Source organism: Theropithecus gelada, chromosome 7b (assembly GCF_003255815.1).
Source record: "Theropithecus gelada isolate Dixy chromosome 7b, Tgel_1.0, whole genome shotgun sequence".
Lineage (NCBI taxonomy): Eukaryota > Metazoa > Chordata > Mammalia > Primates > Cercopithecidae > Theropithecus > Theropithecus gelada.
The window spans coordinates 60,947,420-60,969,222 of NC_037675.1; the positions used below are offsets into that span (position 1 = coordinate 60,947,420).

Below are 21,803 nucleotides of genomic sequence, written 5' to 3' on the forward strand. Positions count from 1 at the left end.
TCCTTCTGGGAAAAGCAATAGAAGCTGCTGAACGCTGCATAGCTCAGTATCTACAGCTTTATCTTTTGATGGTGGCCTGGGTTCAATTGTTGGCTTCTGGAATAATTCCTTTCTGGTTTATTTGTGTAATTTTGCCATTTATTGAGTTCTTTCCCCCCCGTTCATAGCTTCTAATTTCCTCTCTTCAATTTTCCTTTCTTTGAACTACCTTGCGGAAATTCTAAATCTTGTAAAACAATAAACTGTTTACCACGTCTTTGAAGCACCGAGGAGGTTACCTTTGGTAAAGTTCAGAAGGTAAAAATATTGGCTACTTGGCGTAGCTAATGTCAGGTAATAAGAGATTTGAAAGGATTTCTTTTTTAAAGAGCACTATGGTTCAAAGTCAGCTTAATTAAAAGTGGATAAACAAGCTATAGATTTATTTATCATTTTTTGACATGGAGTCTCGTTCTGTCACCCAGGCTGGAGTGCAGTGGCATGATCTCAGCTCACTGCAACTTCTGTCTCCTGGGTTCAAGTGATTCTCTTGCCTCAGCCTCCCGAGTAGCTAGGACTATAGGTGCGCGCAACCATGCCTGCATAATTTTTTGTATTTGTAGTAGAGACAGGGTTTCACCATGTTGGCCAGACTGATCTTGAACTCCTGATCTTGTGATCCACCTGCCTCGGCCTCCCAAAGTGCTGGGATTACAGGTGTGAGCCACCGCGCCCGGCCTATAAATATATTTAAAAAGCCTTTATGTTTTTCTCTTCTTGGAACTTGTTTTTCTAGAAAAAGGTTTTTTTCTTCTCAGTCGACTGTGTTATTTTTCTCCATTTTTTTTGTCTTGCCCCTCTTAATGCAGACACGAGAGGCCCTGAGATAACTTCTGGTAGCCTGGGACTCATTGGGAAAAACAGAGGAGGCACCACAGATCCTGTTTTGGAAAAAAAAGCCTCTGTTTTTCTCATAAAACCCCAGGAATTAAAAGCACATAAATCCCTCTCAAAATTAAAGGCTCTGCTCTGTTTTGAATCGTGTTATCTGATGGTTTTGAGTTTTGGGGGTATCAGAAATCACTTCATATTATGAAAATTAGGTAGGAAATATAAGGGATGGCTAATAGTAGTTACGGAGGGATACTTAATGCTTTGCACACTTGGATCAGAGAAGCATGCTCTTGGCAACTTGGAAGATAAGAAAAGGTCCCCACCACCCCCCACTGGGAGATAAGACTCCCAGGAGAGATGGGCTGATTACAAAATGGGCTGATTGACTTTGCCTTGCCTTGCAATAAAATGCAGGGTGGAAGCATTGCGCTGTCTTCTCCTGAGTATTTTCCTCCTTTTGGGGATCCAGGATCCAGTATAAAATGGCACCCTTAATTTTGGGTTTCTGTCTTTCCCTTCAGCTGCTTATATGCTGCTTATTTGGCCCTAGAAATTCATGTTTTTCTGGCCCTGCTCCTCCAAGGGCTCCACCCTGAAGCCAGTTATCCAATTAAGAAACTGGCAAATGAAAAATTTCACAAGTGCTCAATCTCCTGTCTGTGTATTTATATGTGTTGTATGTTTATATATAAAAAAGCTCTAACTGGCTTAGAAACGTAAGTGCTTAAATCAAATATTTTGTCAGAAAAATAGAAACTTTAATGCCGTTTTGTTCACGTGACTTTAGGAATCTTTTGGGAATAAAGACAGTTGTAAAGATTATTGGCAAAATAAAATGTCTTGAAAATGTAGACATTTGGTCTAAATTAAGGTCAAATATCAAATTTGCTAAATGCTTTAAGGTCAAGCTGTTTCTTTGACTTTTGAAAGTTGTTCCATTTACGTACTTTGGAGCAGATTATAGATAAGGCCTGAGGACATACGGAAAGCCATATCCTTTAGCTATGCTAAAAGGAGTCCGATCTTATCTTCGTTTCTGTCTGATGTCCTAGGCTCCACCCTTAGTACATAATTAAAATCTCTCATCAGGTTTTTCAATAAAAATAAAAGTTGCTAAGAGTTAACATTGTAATATGAAGTTGAGACCACTGAAGAAACAGTTTTACATACAAGGTATGCAGGGAATGCGTTTTTGGTAAAAGATTGTAAGAAGGCATGGGAATATAGCTTTTGTTAAAGGGAATGTAATTTTGTCTAGGTCAGAGGGTTTTAAAAATTGTCTGAACCTAAAAGAGTAACAGGACAAAACTGAAGGCTTAAGCAAAATGAAAGGGTTTATAAAGGGTTAATCTTGTAAAAATTCTGTGGATATAAACAAGTTGGCTCATATTCAAAATAAATTAGTTAGCTTTTTTCCTTAGATTCAAACATTAAAATCAGCTGGGCATGATGGCTCATACCTGTAATCCCAGCACTTTGGGAGGACGAGGCTGGCAGATCACCTGAGGTCAGGAGTTTGAGACCAGCCTGACCAACGTGGAGAAACCCCGTCTCCACTAAAAATGCAAAATTAGTCGAGTGTGGTAGCACATGCCTGTGATCCCAGCTACTCGGGAGGCTGAGGCAGGAGAATCACTTGAACCCAGGAGGCGGAGGTTGTGGTGAGTAGAGATTGCACCGTTGCACTCCAGCCTGGGCAACAAGAGTGAAACTCCATCTCAAAACAAACAAAACAACAACAACAAAAAACATCAAAATCATACTGATGTGGGGCCTGAATCTGGGCCCATGTGTCTGAATAATAGGGCTTTCTTAGAAAATTGATCTGCTGTTTAATGGAAAATTGTAAAGAGTTCTAAAAGGTTTGTGAAAATCTTATCCTATGGTCAAACTAATTAAAACTGAATAAAGATACAAAATTTTATCTGAAAACACTAGCTTTAACATTAATGGTGCACTAATGCAAACATGAAATATGTTTTTCTCTCTTTTAAAGACGATTTTTATGTAATGCTAAAAGATAATAAAAGGGTCTTGTTTTCTCCTTTGGGTAAATGGCAGGGAATAAAAGGAGGAAAGAAAGAAGAGAAGAGATAGAGATGGATTTCGTTGGCCTCATGCTATCTTCATTGCATGTTGTTTGGAAAGCTAAGTCTCCTCTATCAGAGTGAAGGTTTTTCTTTTTTAAAGAATTTTTTGGAGTTATCACTTTGGCCAAATGAATTACTTATGATAACCTGGGATTCTAATTTGTGATAACCAGCGTTTTAAACCTTTGATATTTAACAAACTTTCCAACATCAAATTATAAATTATGTCTCTTTTTTTACCTAATATTTTAGATATTAGGTCCTCTAAAATCCAAAAATAACATTTGGGTTATTTAGTACAAAAATCATACAGAAAGCACTGTCAAATATGAAATGGTGTTTGGCTTTCTTTAGTCTATATTTGTGAAAATGTGTTATTGGTATATGCTCTGAAATTATGTAAAACTCCTATAATTCTAATATAACTTAGTATATGTTATCAGTAATCATCATAATTATTATGTTAACAGACTGTGTGCCTCAGAGGTAACAAATTTTCTTGTCAATTGTGTCTTTAACTGTGGCTGCCTTAAAATATTTTTATCATCCACAGACAATTGTCTCATTTTGGTAAAAATTGTTTTATAATCAGCTATCAAATTTAACAGGTGCTCTTAAATGCAGGATTCTAATTAATAATGCTGGAGATTGTAACATTAAAATAGAGGAAAATGTTTCAAATAGAAGAGTAAGTGGTGCTTGGTTTACTTTGGACTTTATTTATAAAAATGTTATTAGTATGTGTTCCAAAATTATGGGAAACTTCTCTAATGTTGATATAATTTAGTGTACATTATTAATAATTATAATTGTTATGTAAAATTGTTGTATGCCACAGAAGTAACCAAAATACCTAGTTAATTGTAGCTTTAATAGTGGCTATAGACTTTTGTCATCCACAGACATTTTGTCTTGCTTTGATTCTTTTCAAAAGGCAGTTTATAATTAGATATAAGACTCTTAAGTGTAGTCTCAAATAACTTTAAAAATTGTGCTACTGAAAGAGAGGAAAATAACAAATGTTTAGGGCTCTCATGGAAAGTTAATGTGTTAAACATTGCTAAACCTTTTGTTTTCAGAGTCAAGAGAACCTATTTCTTTTGAGCTATTTGCAACTTTTAACAAGTGAGTAAAATATACTCCTGTAAACAAAATTTGGAGCACATTTGTTCCTCTCTACCTAATTTCTCCAAAATTTGGAAACTATTTGTGAATATTATCAATGGAAGTATAATTAATTGCATAAGTGTAATAAGAAGCTGTTTTCTTTTCTAACAGGACACAAATGGAGAAACTGGTTATTTTACCAAGGCTTTAACTGGAGCGGCATGCTTCCTTTAAAGAATCAAAGTTGACTTATAAAGCCAATTAAAGCCCGCTGGGGAATCTGGTCTCATACCTTGTCCACAGAGTCCCTGTACAAGGTTCCTGACCTGTGGTAAGTAAAGAATGTCATTTTATAACAGGCCCAGGAACCCCAAGTTATCTTGGGACCTCAAGAGAAGAGGAATTTTTCCTACCTCATAGGTATTAAAGGGTCCAAACCTATTGCTGGGCTCGGCTTTTAAAAAGTATTATCTAAAGTTCTTCATGGAACAGAGTTCTATCAAAGCCAATTTAAAAAGCCTACATGAAAAATAATTACTCTTGTTGTGCTTTATGCAAATAATCAGGCCAAGTACAGTAAGAGTAAAATTTATAAACAAAATCATTTCTCTCATAATTTGTTTTTAATAAAAATGGTGACGAGAGAGAAAAATTATACTTCAAAAGAAAAACTATAATACACTGTTGTTAGCTGTTCTTGAGTTTTTTTCCTGCAGTTTAAACTAAATTCTAAATTCATTGTGGGTTAGAAGTCCCCAAACTAACCCTTTCAAATCTTTGCTTTTAAAACTGGGAATTGTACTCCTCATCTTAGAACTCATTATTTACCTTATACTAGGCTGTTCACTTAAACACTGTAGTCAAACTATAAATAAGAGTACTGTTTTTGCCACGCAAGCCTTGAAATCCCAGCCAGGCCTATATGAATACACTCAGATAGTTGCAAAGCAGTTCCACTCTTCTCACCTTGGGGTGCACTCCCATTCCCATTCATCCCCTGTCAGCAGGAAGAAGCCAGAGCAGTCAATGGCCTTTTCCCATCTTCACAGCCTACTCCTTAAGATTAAGGTGTTATAAAACCCAAAGGGAAGGATTGAAATCACCTTTGCAAAATTATGACTGAGACAGCGAAAGAGATCTAACTTAACTAACTCCATCTTGCTTCTAAACTCCAGGCTGTCTTTGTTCATTCCTGGGTGTAGGCTGAACTAACTCTGGAAGAAACTTAGTTTATAGTTTAAACCGAGATGGTAACAGCCCTTTCCCAAAGCAGACCTCCTTCTTGCCTGGGACCTAGATTGCCTTTGTAAGACTAACATTAGCCATAAGATGAGAAATTGTGGTTTAGGAGTCATGCAGCTGGAGGCTACAAGATTCTGACCCTCCCTAAACTGCTCCTAAGATCAGTGCTTGAGATATTTTGTAGACCCTGCACTTGATGGATCAACTGGCCCCACCTAGATCAATAAACTGGCTCATCTGATCTTGTGGCCCCTACCCAGGAACTGACTGAACACAAGAAGACAGCTTTGACTCCCTGTGATTTCATCCCTGAGCAATCAGCACTTCTGGCTCACTGACTTCCCCCAACCCACAAAGTTATCCTTAAAAACTCGGCTCCCTGAATGCTCGGAGAGACTAATTTGAATTACTCTTTCTCTACTGTAATTCCCCTGTCTTGATGAATCAGCTGTCTAGGCAGCAGGCAAGGTGAACCCCTTGGGCGGTTACTCTTGTATCTTGGCTAGTTAATAGGAGAATCAGGATCAAACCGTAAATCTGATGCTTTTTCCAAAACAAAATAGTTGCCTCTCTCACATCACATGTTAAATGTCCCCAAAAGTTATGTAAAATTAGTTTAGGGAAATCTGATTATATTTAAAACTGCTTTTAGAACTAGATATTTAAAGAGAAATTTCTTTGGGTAAAAAGTCATTTCAGTATTAAAAAGTTATTGATCACCTATTATCTAAGTAAGCATAGGAATGAAGAAATCATAAAATTTGGATCCTGCTTTTAAGGAACTTTAGGTCTAGCTGAGAAGATTGAACAATCTTTTAACAAATGTTGTCTCAATGCCAACATATCTTGTACTGTTGTAGGTGGCAAAAGATGAATTTGCGGAAGAGACAGTACTAGAATCGACGTAGAAAGAGGATGTGGGGTGGAATGTGAGTGTGGCAGACAATTTGTTAAGGAGATGGGGTGGATAAAAGGAAATATTACAAAGGATTAGTTGACAAGAATGGTGACTAACTGTGGGAGAAAGGAGGAAGAGCTAATCAAGGGTGAAAACAACATTTCAAAGCTGGGTGATTGAGTAATTAGTATCACTGCCAAAAACAGGAAATCTGAGGGTGAACTGGTTTGGGGAAAAACTGACACTTGTCTTTAAATCTCCGGATTCTGACATGATGACATCTAAGCAGGGCATTCTGACACAGCCTGGGGCAGAGATGAGATCAGAGATGAAATGAGGCTGACAACTGCACACACTACTAATTGTTTTAAAGGCTTAGAAGTTAAATGATTTGCTCTTTAGACTCTGTCACAGTAGCCCTGAGTTAACATGGTCCTTAATATCATATATCCAATGATATTCAGATGAATATGTACAGTAGGCCATTGGAAATGCAGGGCTAAAATTTAGTACAGGAGGCTGAATATTTACTTTTGGGTGTATTCTACGTGGATATGATGACTGCAGCCATGAGAGTGGAGGAAATCTCCAATGGAGTGAAGGCTAAGGGATGCAGTCTAGGATGAAACCAAAGGAATAAGTGGGTCCATAGAAAAGAGAGGTCCACCTGTTAGAAAGGACACCACAATAGTGTAGGTTATGGCAGCTAAGGAGAAGGACATTTCCCAGAAGAAAGGGGTAAGTAAGCTACAGTGTGGAATGCTGTAGACATAATAAGGAAATGGCAATGTAGACCACTGGATTTGGAGACTTAAAGGAAGGTCATTCATAACCTTGCAGGGGGCAGTGTTAGGAGTAGTGGGGATGGAAGCCTTATTGTAAGGGGCTGGGTGGGGGGAAGTTCAAAGTAATAAAGAAGATGGTAGTTTGGGGAGTAGTAGCAACACGTAAACCTTTAGGTGGAGCAAAACCCAGGAATGTTAGTGGGAAGGGAGGGGTGCAGATTTTGGAAAACAGATTTGCTAAAGCAAAGTCTCCACGAAGGAAGGAAAAAATGGGATTAATCACAGTTGTTTTCAAAGGAGGAAGAAGAAAAGAGGTAAAGACGGAAGGACATTTTGGGAAGTTATAGGTGTGGCCACAGATATGTGTTGAGGTGGAACAGAAATAACCTCAAGTGGTAAAATAATATAGTGAGGGAAATTAACTTGAATTTTCCCTGGAAAATGAGTCATGAGGTTCCTGAGACTAAGGAGATTAATGGTGGGACTTGAAGAGGGTACGAAAAGTCAAGGCCTGCATTGACCAGTACAGTAGCAATGAGTCACATAAGGCTACTGGGTGTGTGAAACGGGGCTAGTCCCAAATGAGATGTTCTGTAGTGTCAACTACATACTGGATCTTAGACTTAGTACAAAAAAGGATGTAAAATATCTCATTAATGCTTTTTGTATTGGTATGTTGAAAGGCTAATACTTTTGATCTATTAATACAATATATAATCAAAATGAATTTTACCTGTTTCTTCTTTTTAATGTGGCTATTAGAATATTTATATTTGTGGCTTATATTCCTATTAAATAGTGCTGGTTTAGAAAAATGCAATAAGGCTTCAAAAACGAATGAATAAATGGACTGCCAAAAAGTGAAGAGGCCTTGGTTAAAGTCAAGGGTTTCTTGGGGATCCATTCAGTAGAATTAGGTGCTGAATGTTCTGATCAATGGGTGGTGGGGCTGGTCCAGGGCTGTGAAGAGGTACAAGGAGCATGATCAGAGGACTCTAAGGTCCAGGAGGACAGAAATGAAACGAACAACCCTAGGGTTCAGGCTGGAAATGACGGTCAGTCTAGATGGCTGGTGACTGATAGACTGGGAGAGTGGCAATGGCCGTGTGTGGTCAGAGTGCCAGGAAATGGCCTGAAGTTCTGATGATTCAGCGGGAAGGGTAGGAGGTGATGGGATCAGAGTAGAGAATTTCTGCATTCCAAATCTGCTGTGTAAATGCCGATTTTTCACATTTTAATTTTGCTTAGAGTGATATCAACTTGTGTAGGAAGCTTTATAGTACCCAATCCAGAAAAGTAGGTATTTGAATAAAGTTTCCTTAGAACCCAAGTAAGAAAAATATAACTCTGTTACTGAAACGAATTACCCCCGATGGTCTTCTGGTATAACAAAGTACGATCAGCTTTTCTCTTTTTAATATCCTCCTAATGCAGAAAAGCCAGGCAAGAGTTTCAACATTTGAGTATACATTAACTAAGAATACTTACTAGGACAGGCATATTACTATATTGCTTTGCCAGTTGTAAAAATTAAAGCTACTTTGCTAAAAACTGAGGAGAAACACATTGCCTTTGAAAAGAGAGATCGGTATGTCCTGTCAATCTGAGAAATGAACTGGGCTTGGTGATCATCATGGTCCTCAAACCACAGCTATGAGCACACACACTGCAGCCTGCCTGGGACTGTCTTAGAATAAATTTGGCCAAAAGTGAAGTGGCAGATTTGAAGAATTCTAACATCAAATGTTGAAACCAGTGATCCCTTTATTTCTAGAATCCAATCAATAACAAAAGAAGAATAACAGAAGTGATCCAAGGTTTGAATTAACAGCTAAGTGGAAATTAAATCCTATGTCAAATCTCTAGAAACTCCTTTGTCATAGTCCAAATTTTTGTTTTGGTAAAAATATTTTAAATGCATTCAAATGAACCAATAGTGGCTACAGTATTCAGAAAGTTTATTAAAAATGTATGAACTGAAAAGATAAGTAGTGCAGCTATTTATATTTTATTTATAAGGCAAAAAAATGTGATATAAGTGGATAATATAAAATGGCAATAAATTGTGCATAATTATCTGCATTATGGTACCATAGTCTTAACTGTGTAATTTTATTCCATTTTGGTCCAGAAAATATTTCAGGCAGCACTACACCACTTGCTATGTGACAAGTTAATGTTACTTTTTCAAAGGTCAAGTGAGGCCAGGCCCAGTGGCTCACGCCTGTAACCCCAGCACACTGGGGGGCTGAGGTGGGCGGATCACCTGAGGTCAAGAGTTTGAGACCAGCTTGGCCAACATGGTGAAACCCTGCCTCTACTAATAAAATAAAATAAAATAAAAAAATATATATATATCTCAGCTGGGCATGGTGGCACATGCCTGTGATCCCAGCTACTTGGGAGGCTGAGGCAGGAGATTCACTTGAACCCGGGAGGTAGAGGTTGTGGTGGGCCGAGATCAAGCCACTGCACTCCAGCCTGGGCGATGGAGCAACAGTCCATCTCTAAATAAATAAATAAATGCCAAGTGAGAAAATGAGAGGTTCCTGTTCATTAATAATATCAGCATTTCAACAAAAGGACTGTTGAAAAATGACATGCTGTTGAAATTTATTTACTTTTTAGCAAGCTTCCAATGATTTAACTACAATAATTGACTACTTTGTGGACAGAGTAAGAAGGCTAGACAAACCTCAGTTGTTTCCAACCCAGGGTCCAAAGCAGTGATTAAGAGTCAGTTTTTTTCTGACTGATCTTCACGAAGGAAACAAAATATCACCACAAAATGTTAACAAGAAAAAATAGAAGTAATTTTTCCTACTTTAATCTTCCCTCGTTTGACATTAAACTGGAGAAAGAAAACAGAAGTAGATGTAATAAAATACTTTAACACAGAGACCTTCAAAGATGACATCTTCTACTCATGAGTTTCATTTACCAAGATAGGATCCCACATCAGTTGAAGGTTCACATGGTAATCTAGGAGCCCTGAACCCAGAGGGAAAACTGCTGGCAGGGACTTTTGCTAGTAAGACACCTATGATTTCATTTTCCAGGCCCTTCCCTCACACCTCCTAACTACAACCTATGTGACTGTCAAGAGAAAAATGCCAACACTATTTCTAGACTCTTAAATAATTCTGTGGATGTTTTGAAAGGAAAGACACATTAAGCCTGGTGCTTGCTATAGATAGTAAAAGAGCATAGCATTTAATCCACCACTTTAAATGAGCTTTGGTGGAACAAAGGAAAATGAAGGATTTGAGTGTCAAAGCCACAGCCAAAAGCAATCTCTGCTGCTTTTCTTCCATGAGAGACAAAAGGAATTACACTATTCCTGAATGGCTCCTTCTCGGGCTGGACTGAAGGCAAAAACTACTTTATCCTTATGGAGGGCTTAACATTTTCCTTGGTTAGAAATGAATATGATTCCTGTTTGTTAGGTCTAACCACTAGGACTAGAACATTCCCATTCTTTCCAAGCTGTCAGGTTAACATAATGATGTGTAAACCCTTGGTGACCATGGTGGGATAGGCCTGCCCAGGAAGTGAAACAGCAGGGCCTGAGTATTTCAGACAGTTGGGTAAGCTCCTCCTCCTCCTAGACCTCTTGCAAAGCCAAGGCTCACTTGGAGGGATCTTCACAGGATAACCAGGATCAAAGGAAGAGATGGTCACAGGGAGGAAAAGACAGGCTTTGGGAATGTGATAGTTGAGGCATGAAGAAAGAATTTTGAGATACTCAAGAATGACTATCTTCATGTACTTTTTCTTTCTTTAAGCTTTTTGACCTCCTCAAAATACAAATTGTTCATTTGGTCTGTTGGTCATCAACCATAATTAACCACAAAATCTTAAGATCATGTCACCCCTTCTTAAACCCCATCATTGTAGTGGAAAAGAAAAGGACCACGAGATAGACAGCTGTTGGTTCCTTTTTAAAAAAATGAATACATTTAAAATTTGGGCCAAGATGATAACAGCAAAAATATTTCTTCAACTAAAAAGACAAAAGGATTGATTTCTCATTGTACCTCTGTTCCATTCAATAAAATATCACGTTCTTCTTGATGCCAATTATTACCAAATTTGAAATTTGCCAATCTGCAGTTTGGTGAACTATTTCTGAAGAAAGGAGATAAAATATGACCATATTTAAAGCATTTTCTTTGTAAAATGGGTAGAACTGCGATACATTCTAAAAATTAAAACTTGTAGTTGTGAGTTTCATTTGTTCAACATTAACACCAGCTTTATCAAAGAGCTCAAGAGTAATGCTGAAATTATGCTTTTTCCTTTGGCAACATATAAAATAAGGAAGAATTTAGAATTTTATTTCATGAAACAATAAAATAACTTTGCTTGGCTTGAACTTAAAGACACAGCTGAAACATATTTTGGAAAAATAGAACACTATACTTTTAAGTTTTAAAACTCGTAACAATCTTCTAATTTGAAATATATGCTGTAAGTTTGGAATATAATTTTAATTATCAAGATTTTAAAGTAGTTAGAATTATTAACTGTCACCTAGGCAGAAGATGGCTTTTAAAGAATCATTAATATCAAATTCCTAGCTTTCAAATTATGAACTTAATTATAAGGCAGCCATATTTCTTTGAATGGCTGTGTGTCTTTTTTTTTGTTTTTTTTGAGACGGAGTCTTGCTCTGTTGCCCAGGCTGGAGTGCAATGGCGTGATCTCAGCTCACTGCAACCTCTGCCCCCTGGGTTCAAGCAATTCTCCTGCCTCAGCTTCCCGAGTAGCTAGGACTACAGGCGTGTGTCACCACGCCTGACTAACTTTTGTATTTTTAGTAGAGATGAAGTTTCACCATGTTGCCCACGCTGGTCTCGAACTCCTGACCTCAGATGGTCCACCTACCTCGGCCTCCCAAAGTGCTGGGATTACAGGCGTGAGCCAACTGTGCCTGGACTGTATTTTCATAAGAACTAGAAAGGTGACAGTGTATCAACAATACATAGGTGCAAACATGCACACAGCTTAAGAAGAGGATGGGAAATTTGCCTGTGACAAACATTTAATTATTTTAAAAAGTGCTATTCTAAAAGCTAACCACTCAAGGCCTAACTCATAATAGATCTGGTTTTGTTGGATTCAGTGGATTTTAGAATTTAATTCTATTATAAGGTAATTTAAAATATATCAATTTCTTCACATTCTGTTCCAGAACATATTAACTGGTCTAAAGATGAGAAATAATTGTGTACAGATTATGATTTCAAATATAAGGCAGGGAGAGAAGGAGGGAAAGAGAGACTTTTTAAAAATGATGAAGAAGGAAGGGCCTGGTAACTATAATGGAAGATTTTATCCATAATCCCTATTGATATATAGTAATCATAATACTTTTATCGTGGAACAGTAGGATTATTGTTTTTTAATGAAAGAAGTATTCACAGAAATCTGAGAAAAATAATAGAGTTGAAGATGTAAATTTAGATCAGCATTTTTGTCAACCTTTCTAACCCATAATGCATCTTTAAAAAAAAAGTTGGACACTGCAGAGCGTCCATCTGTAGGTCTAAAACTGCAACATGTAACTAAAAATGATTCAAACCTTTTGATGTTTATCATAGTCTTTTTCTCAATTTCCAGGAAGGAAAAGCTCATATAATAAAGAAACATGTATCTGAAGTTTCACAATTCTTTCAATTTCATGTCCACTTCTTCTGTTAAATTATTTTAAATACTTTTTGTAATATATTCAATCTTATTTTATAAACACTGTTTTTGTTGCCTACCTAGCCCTTTAGTTTCATTTTTATGCAATATCTAGATAATATTCAGCAAATCTTAACAATGATTAACTCTGAGTGGTAGGATTTTGGGTAATTAATGGCTTTATTTGAACCTCTCTTTGTACAAATGAAAATGTTCACAATGTGCCTTCCTCATTTTTAGAAAAAAATAAAGCCATTATTCCCCTCCCAGAGCTTGAAATATTTCCTTAAAAAGTTTCTCTTGAAAATGTTAATACATTTTGAAAAAGAATTTTATTTTTCAATGGAGTGATTGATTACCTACATTTGGGATATTATCTGCATAATAAGAGTTTGGTTTCACTAAGGGGGAAAAAAATCCCCATCTCCCCAGCTAAGGCAGTTTTCCCATTGGATCCCATAAGAATCTTCAGAGCCAGGCAGTTTGCAAATGTTAATACTTACATTGAAATATTTGTGCAATATTTTAATAATAATGGGTCTAAAAATGCTGATTTTGATAAAAGGTGATATTAGTCTGCCTTTATGCGTATGTGTAAAATGTCTTTCCCAAATACTATTCCCAAAGGCATGCATTTTTTTTTCATTTACTGTAGCTAAAACAGATTATTTCCTCTGTGTGTTCTGGAATGCTTAGCTCTTTAACATTTCAGACTAGCTCCTTTCAAATAGATTATCCTGAAGTGTTTCCGTGAGCACTGTAGACCAGCATAAAAGTTTCAAAATATTTTGTAAAAAAATGATTGCCTTTAGGTTATGCTCTCTGGAAACTGTTTCATCTTTCATCAATAACTTACATTCTGGCAATCTGTAACTACAAAATGCTGCCCCACAGAGTAAAATGGGAGGTGACCTTTAGTCCCAGGCACACATGTATCAATCCACCATATACGACTAAGCATCGTATCAGGTGAATTTGTTCAGTACAGTGAGGTCTGGGGAGAAAAAATGATCTTTAGAGAATAAACAGAATCCTGTGAATGCATGGTTCTTACCAAATTTTGTTCCCCTAGTATAACATCATTTGGATTTGGGTAGTATAGTAGAAGTGTTAAAAGTATAGGCTTCACGATCAGAATGTACTGTGTTCAGAACCCAGTTACATCCTGGGGCAAACTGCTGCCCCTCTCATTCTTAAATCCCTTAGTTACCTCCTTTATAACATGAGAGTAACAAAAAAAGTCTCACGGAGGCTTAATTAAAGCAAGTATGTAACAAGAACTTAGGATAGCAACTGGCACATAGCTAATATTTACAGAGAATTTAGAATGATGAATTGATGATGGTGGTGATGACAGTGACAACCATGGTATAAATTGGTCAAGATCACAGCCTTGCTGCTAAATTTTGCTGTATTTGTAAAGATTAGAATGTCTGTGAAAATATCTCAGATGAGGTAGATGAGAGTTCATTTTCTCTGATTTAGCCTTAGTAAGATAGGCAGTGAGTGCTGAGATGGGAGGAGTTATGGATTTGAAGCCAAGACAATCACCTTTTACTACACAATTTGCTACCAAAAAGCCTTGGGCAAGTCAGTTAACTTCAGAGCCTCATCATGTCCAAGAGTAAACTGAAAAGCTCAAATGAGAAGACATGTGCAAAATGAAGACTTGTAAATGTGAAGGGGTTATTAAGCCCATAGAATCACCATTACATAGGTAATTTAAACCTTTAGAAAAATCATTGAGGAAAAAGCCATCAACCTCAGAGGCAGAAGGTGGAGCAGTTGGAAGTGAGGGTCTCTGGAGACAGTGCAGGCTTGCAGCCAGCCTCTGGCATTACTATCTGTGTGCCCTTACCAAAGCCTCAGGCATCCCTTCCAAATGAGGACAATAATAAAACTTACACGGCACAGGTTTTGTGGGGACTAAATGCAGTAATTCAAACAAACCACTCAGTAAAAGAGTCCTGTAAATAGTAGGATGGTACTGATCTGTAAGATTATTATCTATAGAGGTGTTTTATTAGGTCGTCATTTAATTCTCATTTTGTTTTCACTGAGTAGAATGTGCTTTGATTATTAACCAATACTTGGTGGTAGTATAACTTTTTAAAATTGGAAGCAGAATTGGTGTGATTTGGTATATATAAGGAGGACTTTAGCCTCCCTTTCTTTAAACATTCTTTTCTGTAGCTGAAATTATATATGTTGATAAGGTTCCTCTTGCATGTGCACTACAGTGTTTATAGAACACTATAATTAGTTTCAGTGGAGTCTTCATGAAATATTCAATCTGCTGCAATTTCTCCATGTAGTATTTAATAATACGAAGAAAACCGAAAGCTTGCTTACTTCCTTTCCAAGTAAAACTTGTCCCTCCTAATCCTTCTGGAGGACATCATCAACAATGCTGCACTGACTTTTTCCCACTGCATTCACAGCTGCTTCTAGATCACACGCAATTTTTTTTTTTTTTTTTTTTTTTTTTTGGTATCCTGGACCTCTGCTGGTCTATGGGTTTGCCTCACTAAGAATTATTACACACCAGGCCGGGCATGGTGACTCAAGCCTGTAATCCCAACACTTTGGGAGGCTGAGGCAGGAGGATTGCCTGAGGCCAGGAGTTTGATACCAGCCTGGGCAACATAGCGAGACAACGTCTCTACAAAATAATAATAATATTCCAGTGACTTCAACCGTGGTTGCATATTAAACTTACCTAAGGAGCTTTTTAAAAAATACGGATACTCAGCTCAATTGAATCAGAATCGCAAGGGGTGGGGCCCAGGCATCCTTTGTGGTTTTTAAAGCTTCCCAGGTGATTCTAACAGGCAGACAGGGTTAAGAACAACTGTTTTTGATAATAAGGGAACTAAAGGGAAGAGGATACACTAAAAATGCTACGTAACAACAACACCACCACCACCAACACCTCAATGTAGATTCTGTTAAGGTTAAAAGTTCTCACAGTGAGGAGAAAAAAAAGGAATAATTCACTCCTTACAATTTCTCTTTTGTGCTCATAAGTCCTCCCATCCAGTTACTTATTAGTCAATTTTCAAGATAATGGATTTGTTCCATCTGACAAAAGGAAATCAGTGGTACTGAAGACTACCACAGGTCGCTGAGTATAACAGATTCTCAATGATCTTCAATTAATCTTCACAAGTAGCCCTGTCTCAGAAATGAAAAATTATTTCGTCTTCAATGGCGAAACTATGACATTTTGTGTTAATTTCTAATGATAAAAGTCCATGTGATTTTTTAAACCTCGGAGACATAAACTGAGGCAACCAAGTCAAAAAGCATAAGATTGTGATGAAATAGATTAAGATATTTAATTCAGAAGATTTTGTGAATATCTTATACAAACAGAACAGAAAACCTGCTGTCTTTGAATATCTACTTTTGTTAAAAATACTGGAAACTCATAATCTTAGTCTAAAAACCAGTGTTTATGTCCAACTAAATTTGATATTACATCAAGCTATAATTGTTTGTCAGGTGTGTATATCAAATAAACTGGATGGGTCTAAACACAGAACAAGAATAAAATGTTACAAAATATTTTCACAGCTGCCTTCTATATTGAACATATGCTCTTCCATGTAATTGTCATCATTCTTCAAAACATTGAGCCTCAATTGCCATACATTTCTTATTTACTGGCTTTTAAATTTATCAGCTCCATCGATTTACTTTTGACAACTGTATTTCCAGCACTCATATAATTTGAAGTAGACGATTGGATTTTATGTCATTGCCACCCAATCCAACAAACAAGAGGCAAGGTAAGTAGGCTTTTAATTCTGAGATTTATGTTTACTTTTTCTTAAAATATATACCGAAGCAAAACCCCACAGAGGCATTAAAGAGGAAAGGACGCCCTATCCTTCCTGTGATATAAAATTACAAGGGGAAGATGCCAGGTTTTTACAGAATCAGCTGCTGCTCCAGAGTATTCTTGGTCTCCTGAGGGATGCTGCAAAACCCTGCAGGTTAAATTAAACGCGCCTTCTTCAGAACCATCTTTGTTAAGTATGAAAAGACACACTACCTCCGACAAACACCCAAGTTCCTACACACAATTCATTCTTGCAAATTATCTTTCTCCTCATACTCTGTAACTGAGCAAGGTGAATTTTAATGTAACAAAGGAGAGATGGATGTGTGAAGTGTGAGGCTGAACAAAAATGGCTGAAAAGCAATCCAAACGAGGCTGGAGGGTAGCCACACCCAGTGCTAATATGGACTATTCCAAAATAAATCTGTTATACCAAGGGCCACGGCACTGTTTCGTTCTTTCCCTCCATTTATTTCACAGATACCTATTATTAATAAATAGTAGTCACAGGTTACTCCAATGACAGAAAAAAACCCCAAATATTTCAAAGTGAACCATCCTAATATGTGGCTACGCCATCATATTTTCAGGATTTCGAGAGCTAGTCTGCATCTCTACTCTCCTTTGTGTGATCACAAATAATAACCCTGAAATGGGTGTGTCCCTCTTAAAAGGATGCACTCCAGCCCTCTCAGTTAATGGTTCTGCCAGGAGATTTCAACCTTAGGGCAGAAATAAATTCACTGGGATGCATGAAACAATAAGAAAGCACTTTAACTCCGGCGATGAGGAAACATTAAACAAGTACTGAATGATCCACAGATCCCAAAAGAACTCCCAGAGGAGGCGACTGATGCATTATTTAAAATACCAGCATTACAATAAGAAAACAAAGGGGTGGGGGTGGGGTTAAAGAAAAAAGAAAAGAAAAAAACAACCACCAAGCACCATCCATTTTGATTCTTGAAATAACAGGTTTACTATCCCCCAACAGAAAGCTCCGGGGTATAAAGCATGCACCGGTCCCACAGGTGAAATGATGCACAATGGATGAGTCCGGGTCCCGGGTTTCCCGTGCGCCTCAGGCATGCACTACTGAAATAAAGAGAATACCCTGACTTTTCCAGTTGCTCCACACACAGTCCATCTTGGTGGAATCGGCAGTGGCCTGCATCGTGCGGGCTTTGGGGGCTCGCCGTGTCTCTCCTTGCGGGCGCCGAGTGTGCACTCACTGGTGCCCGACTGCTGCGGCTGGGCTCGCCGTGGCCGCGCGGATGCGGAGAGATTGAGGCTGCACCAGGAGGCGCGCGGCGAGGGGCGGGAGCGTCGCTGCCGCCGCAGTCTGCGCGGCCGGCAGCGAATCAGCGCTGCGCGGCGCCGGAGCCGCCTGCGCGCATGGGGATGCGGGCGCCGCTCGACGCGACAGCGTTGGCTGGGCTGTCCAAGGGTGCTACCCTGGAGACTGGTAAAGCGGTTCTGGCCAGGAAGGCGCTGACGCGGACAGGGGGTGGGAGGTTTGGGAGGAGGGGAAAAAAGGCTGAGGGTGGGGGTGAGAGGAGGGGGACTTGGGCTGTTCCTGGGAGTTCTTGACTCCCAGAATATGCGAGGTGCATATTCTAGAAATTTCTGAGAAACCCAAGAAACCTGCTGGACAAGACCAAGTCAACGGCATCATAAATGTCAGGCTTGCAGCATAATGTTCCCCAATTGTCGCCACCGTTTACCTTTCACTTCTCCCTTACCTAACTCTTAAAAATCTGGACTCAATGAATTTTAATTGCCTAGAATCTTACGAAGAATTGCCAGATTATCTCCTTCTTTTGGAATACTCCACAGATATCCAAAACCTTTGTTAGCAAGAAACAATCATTGGAGGGAAATCCTACTGCTCTGTCCCAGAGGGCTTGTGTATTTCTTGGGTTACCCCTCTCTGTTTGTGGGTTGAGGGAATCCATGTCAGAATGCGGTGCCTGTAGACCCCAGACCAAAGCCCTTGGACTCTGGGACGTGGAGTCATTGGTTAATGCAGTGACAATCCAAGGGTATCAGTTGTGGGGATGTTCAGACAGAACTCAAGGAAGCAAAGGGCATTGTCTCAACAGTGTCATCTTTAGGATTGACCACTGGGGGGCAATGGAGGTGGGTGATGTGTATTTGGGAGATAAGGCTTTGGTTTCCAAGCCCAGGTAGTCAAGGATGTCAGGAGTCCCCAGTTAAAATGCAGATGTCTAAGGAAGGAACAGAACAATGGGTGGTGACCTACTTTTTAAATCTTACCATAAACTACTTTATCGGAACATTCATCAAGACCCTGAGAGAATGGATGGGATAAATGTATTTTGATGAAGAAAAGATAGAAATAGGACAGAGAAAGGACTGGAATGTGGGCATTGTCTGGAAAAGAAGGTAGTGTTGGAAGAGGTGCCTAGAGGAGGCAAGACACTGCATGAGGACAGAGGATGCCTTGGAAATCACGGGAGCATACAGAAGGAAGAGTTCCAAGGGAGCAGGAACAAACTTTCCACTTCATCTTGTTGTGGCACGGCCTTATCCATTACAGGGTCTTTTTCATAGAGAAGTGGAGCCTTCCCGATACCTCTACAGTTCCCAGAGGTGTTCTTTCCCAGATCAAAATCTACATTTGCATACCCCACACCAGCAAGGGCCTAAGGACAGTAATCTCAAGGTTATGCTTGTAGACATGATTTATCATCTTTCATTTTAATGAAGCATATACACTTTAAAATACGATCTTTGGGATCGTGTGTATTCTTTTCAGGATACAGCTTGTGGAGAAACCGAATGAAGCTTAACGGGTGTCAGAGCTCCCACAGGGTTGATGGGAAGGAACAACAATGACCACATTATTACAAAGCACTTTTCACAATGACCTACTCTAAGGATATTTTCGTGATTTTTTTTTTTTCTATTTATATTCCCTACCTTTCCTCCCTCCTCCCAATTGTTTTCATTGCCACGTCATTTTTGGGAATTCTGTCAAATACTGAAAAGACTGGTATATATGATGACAGCCTGATCAGCACCGAATTCTCACTGCATGATATGGGGACAAGACTGAGAAGAAAGGAGAGGGTAGGGTAGGGGTTGCCTGGTGAGCTCTTGCTGCCCTGGCTGCTTTTCAGTTGGAGGGAGATCTTTAGAGCTGTGGCCACTAGGAGGCACTGCCAGTCCAATGATAGCCCCAGTTATCCGCCCTAAGTCCAGAAGGTGCCAGCAGGTACCTTTAGTGATGAGTATTGTGTCCACTACATTACGGGAAACAGTGTGTACTGCCAATCTGACAGTCTGTATAGTGTGTATGGCGAATACACAATGTTCCCAATAAGGAACAGGGAGAAGCAAACTCTCTTTAAAGTGCAGGATACATTAGGTCAGACTTCCTGGGCCAGGCATTTTACATTGACCATAAAGTTGACCTTGGGGCCAGGCGCAGTGGTTCACTCCTGTAATCCTAGCATTTTGGGAGGCCGAGGTGAGTGGATTGCTTGAGCCCAGGAGCTCAAGACCAGCCCGGACAACATGGTGAAACCCCATCTCTAAAAAAAAAAAAAAAAAAATTATCCAGGCATGGTGGCATGCACCTGTAATCATAGCTACTCGGGAGGCTGAAGTGGGAGGATCACCTGAACCCAGGGAGGTCGAGGCTACAGTGAGTTGTGATCGCACCACTGCACTCCAGCCTGGGTGACACAGTGAGACCCTGTCCTTGGAATGTCAGCTTAGCTGAAAGACCACATTATTTTCATTTACGCTAAGTGTGGAGAGAGATGTTGGATGGCACACAAAAAACCCACTCTAACAGTTTGATAGTTGAAGGTTGAGGAAGTAAGATGGCTATTTCACAGACAGATTCACAGTAGTGAAGTAAGAATTGGCAGGCTTTAGGTTAATGTGTAAGTGGTAAGAGAAACATAAATGAACTTATTCATGGAAAACCAGGAATCACCTGTATTGTAAAAGTTAGCTACATGGCCTTCAGCAAGTCATTTGTCATCTCTGGACCTCTCAAAATTACAATACAAATAACTGGAAGCTTTAGGTGTTTGTCATTATGAAATAATAAGAATTTATTTCCCATAATCATTGTAAGTGGGTGCTTTCTTTGCATAACTGTTCACACAGTATTAATTGAAAGCTCTTGCCAAGATCAAAATGATAAAATGGGTAGAAAAGATATGTAAATTTTCCTTAAGTGGTGAAAGAAAACAGAAAGCAAAATAAAGCTTGCTAAAAGCAGGCAGGAACTGCCACTATCTTTAAACCAGTAGAGAACAGACGGGCTTTATCTGCAGCCAGCTGAGAACTTGGTTAAGGTGCTTGCCAGGAGAGGAAGTGATTTCTTTATTTTTCAGGATGAAATCATGCATTAGGCAGTCTGTTCTCAGGAAAAGCAAAATAGTCAAGTTTTGTAATCTTATCCCAGGTCAAGATGAACATTGAAGGCTAGCATTCCCAGAGGGGTTTTACTGTGTCTGTCTCCTCTGGCACTAGAATTTTACTGATGGGAAAGAATGGCATCTGCATTGATACATTTATTCAACAAATATTTATTGAGTACCTGCTGTGTACTGGACACTGTTCTAGGCATAAAGCAAAGTTCCTACTTTATATGCTGGTGTGTATGTGTGGGCAAATAATAATCAAAAAGGTAAATATGTAATATTCATTTATGGACAAGTATATGGGAAAAATAAAGCACATAAAAGAGGACAGAGTGGAGGTGAGGTGGAAATTTGCTATTTTGTAAGGAGGGTCAGCAAAGGCCTGGAGCAGACACCTAAAGGAGCAAGAGATGCCATTAAGATATATGGGAGAAGAACATTCACAGATGCACTGCGTTTTCATGACAGAATGTAATAACTGGTAAACTATATAAGCATCTTCATTTTTTTCTTGTGCTGAGAAATATAGCAATTGGAATAAAAGGCACAGAACCAAAAATATACTTCATTATGATCAAAGAACACTGAGAACTCTATGCCATATGGAATAAGGAAATTTTAAAAGGCAACCAGTTTGGTACATAACCCGCTGTAGCAGAATAATGCATGAATATGGAGATTCAAACAATAGATTAGCACATATTATTTGCCAGGTGCTTCTTCATGTGGTATATATTTAGTTGTTACAAGATCCCTATGAGTTAGTGTTTACCCTCGTTTCGTGATTCATTTATTCATTTGATCTACAAATATTTACAGAGCCCATACTAAGGACCTGTCTCCATAAATACAAAGGAAGCTGCCCACTGGGAA

At 38.8% G+C, this 21,803-nt stretch overlaps 1 protein-coding gene across 3 annotated transcripts in view; it reads right to left on the minus strand.

Moving 5' to 3' along the window:
• Nucleotides 1-21,803, minus strand: part of RTN1 (reticulon 1) — a 282,864-nt gene that overhangs the window by 17,447 nt on the left and 243,614 nt on the right. The window contains exon 1 of one of the 3 annotated variants that reach the window (XM_025392990.1): nucleotides 17,641-18,005. The exons of 1 other annotated variant lie outside the window; for it this stretch is intronic. In XM_025392990.1, the coding sequence (XP_025248775.1) occupies nucleotides 17,641-17,701 (61 nt within the window). In that variant the 5' untranslated portion in view covers nucleotides 17,702-18,005. Of the gene's footprint in view, nucleotides 1-17,640; nucleotides 18,006-21,803 lie in introns of those variants that run through there. One more of the 3 variants, XM_025392991.1, reaches the window with a different exon arrangement.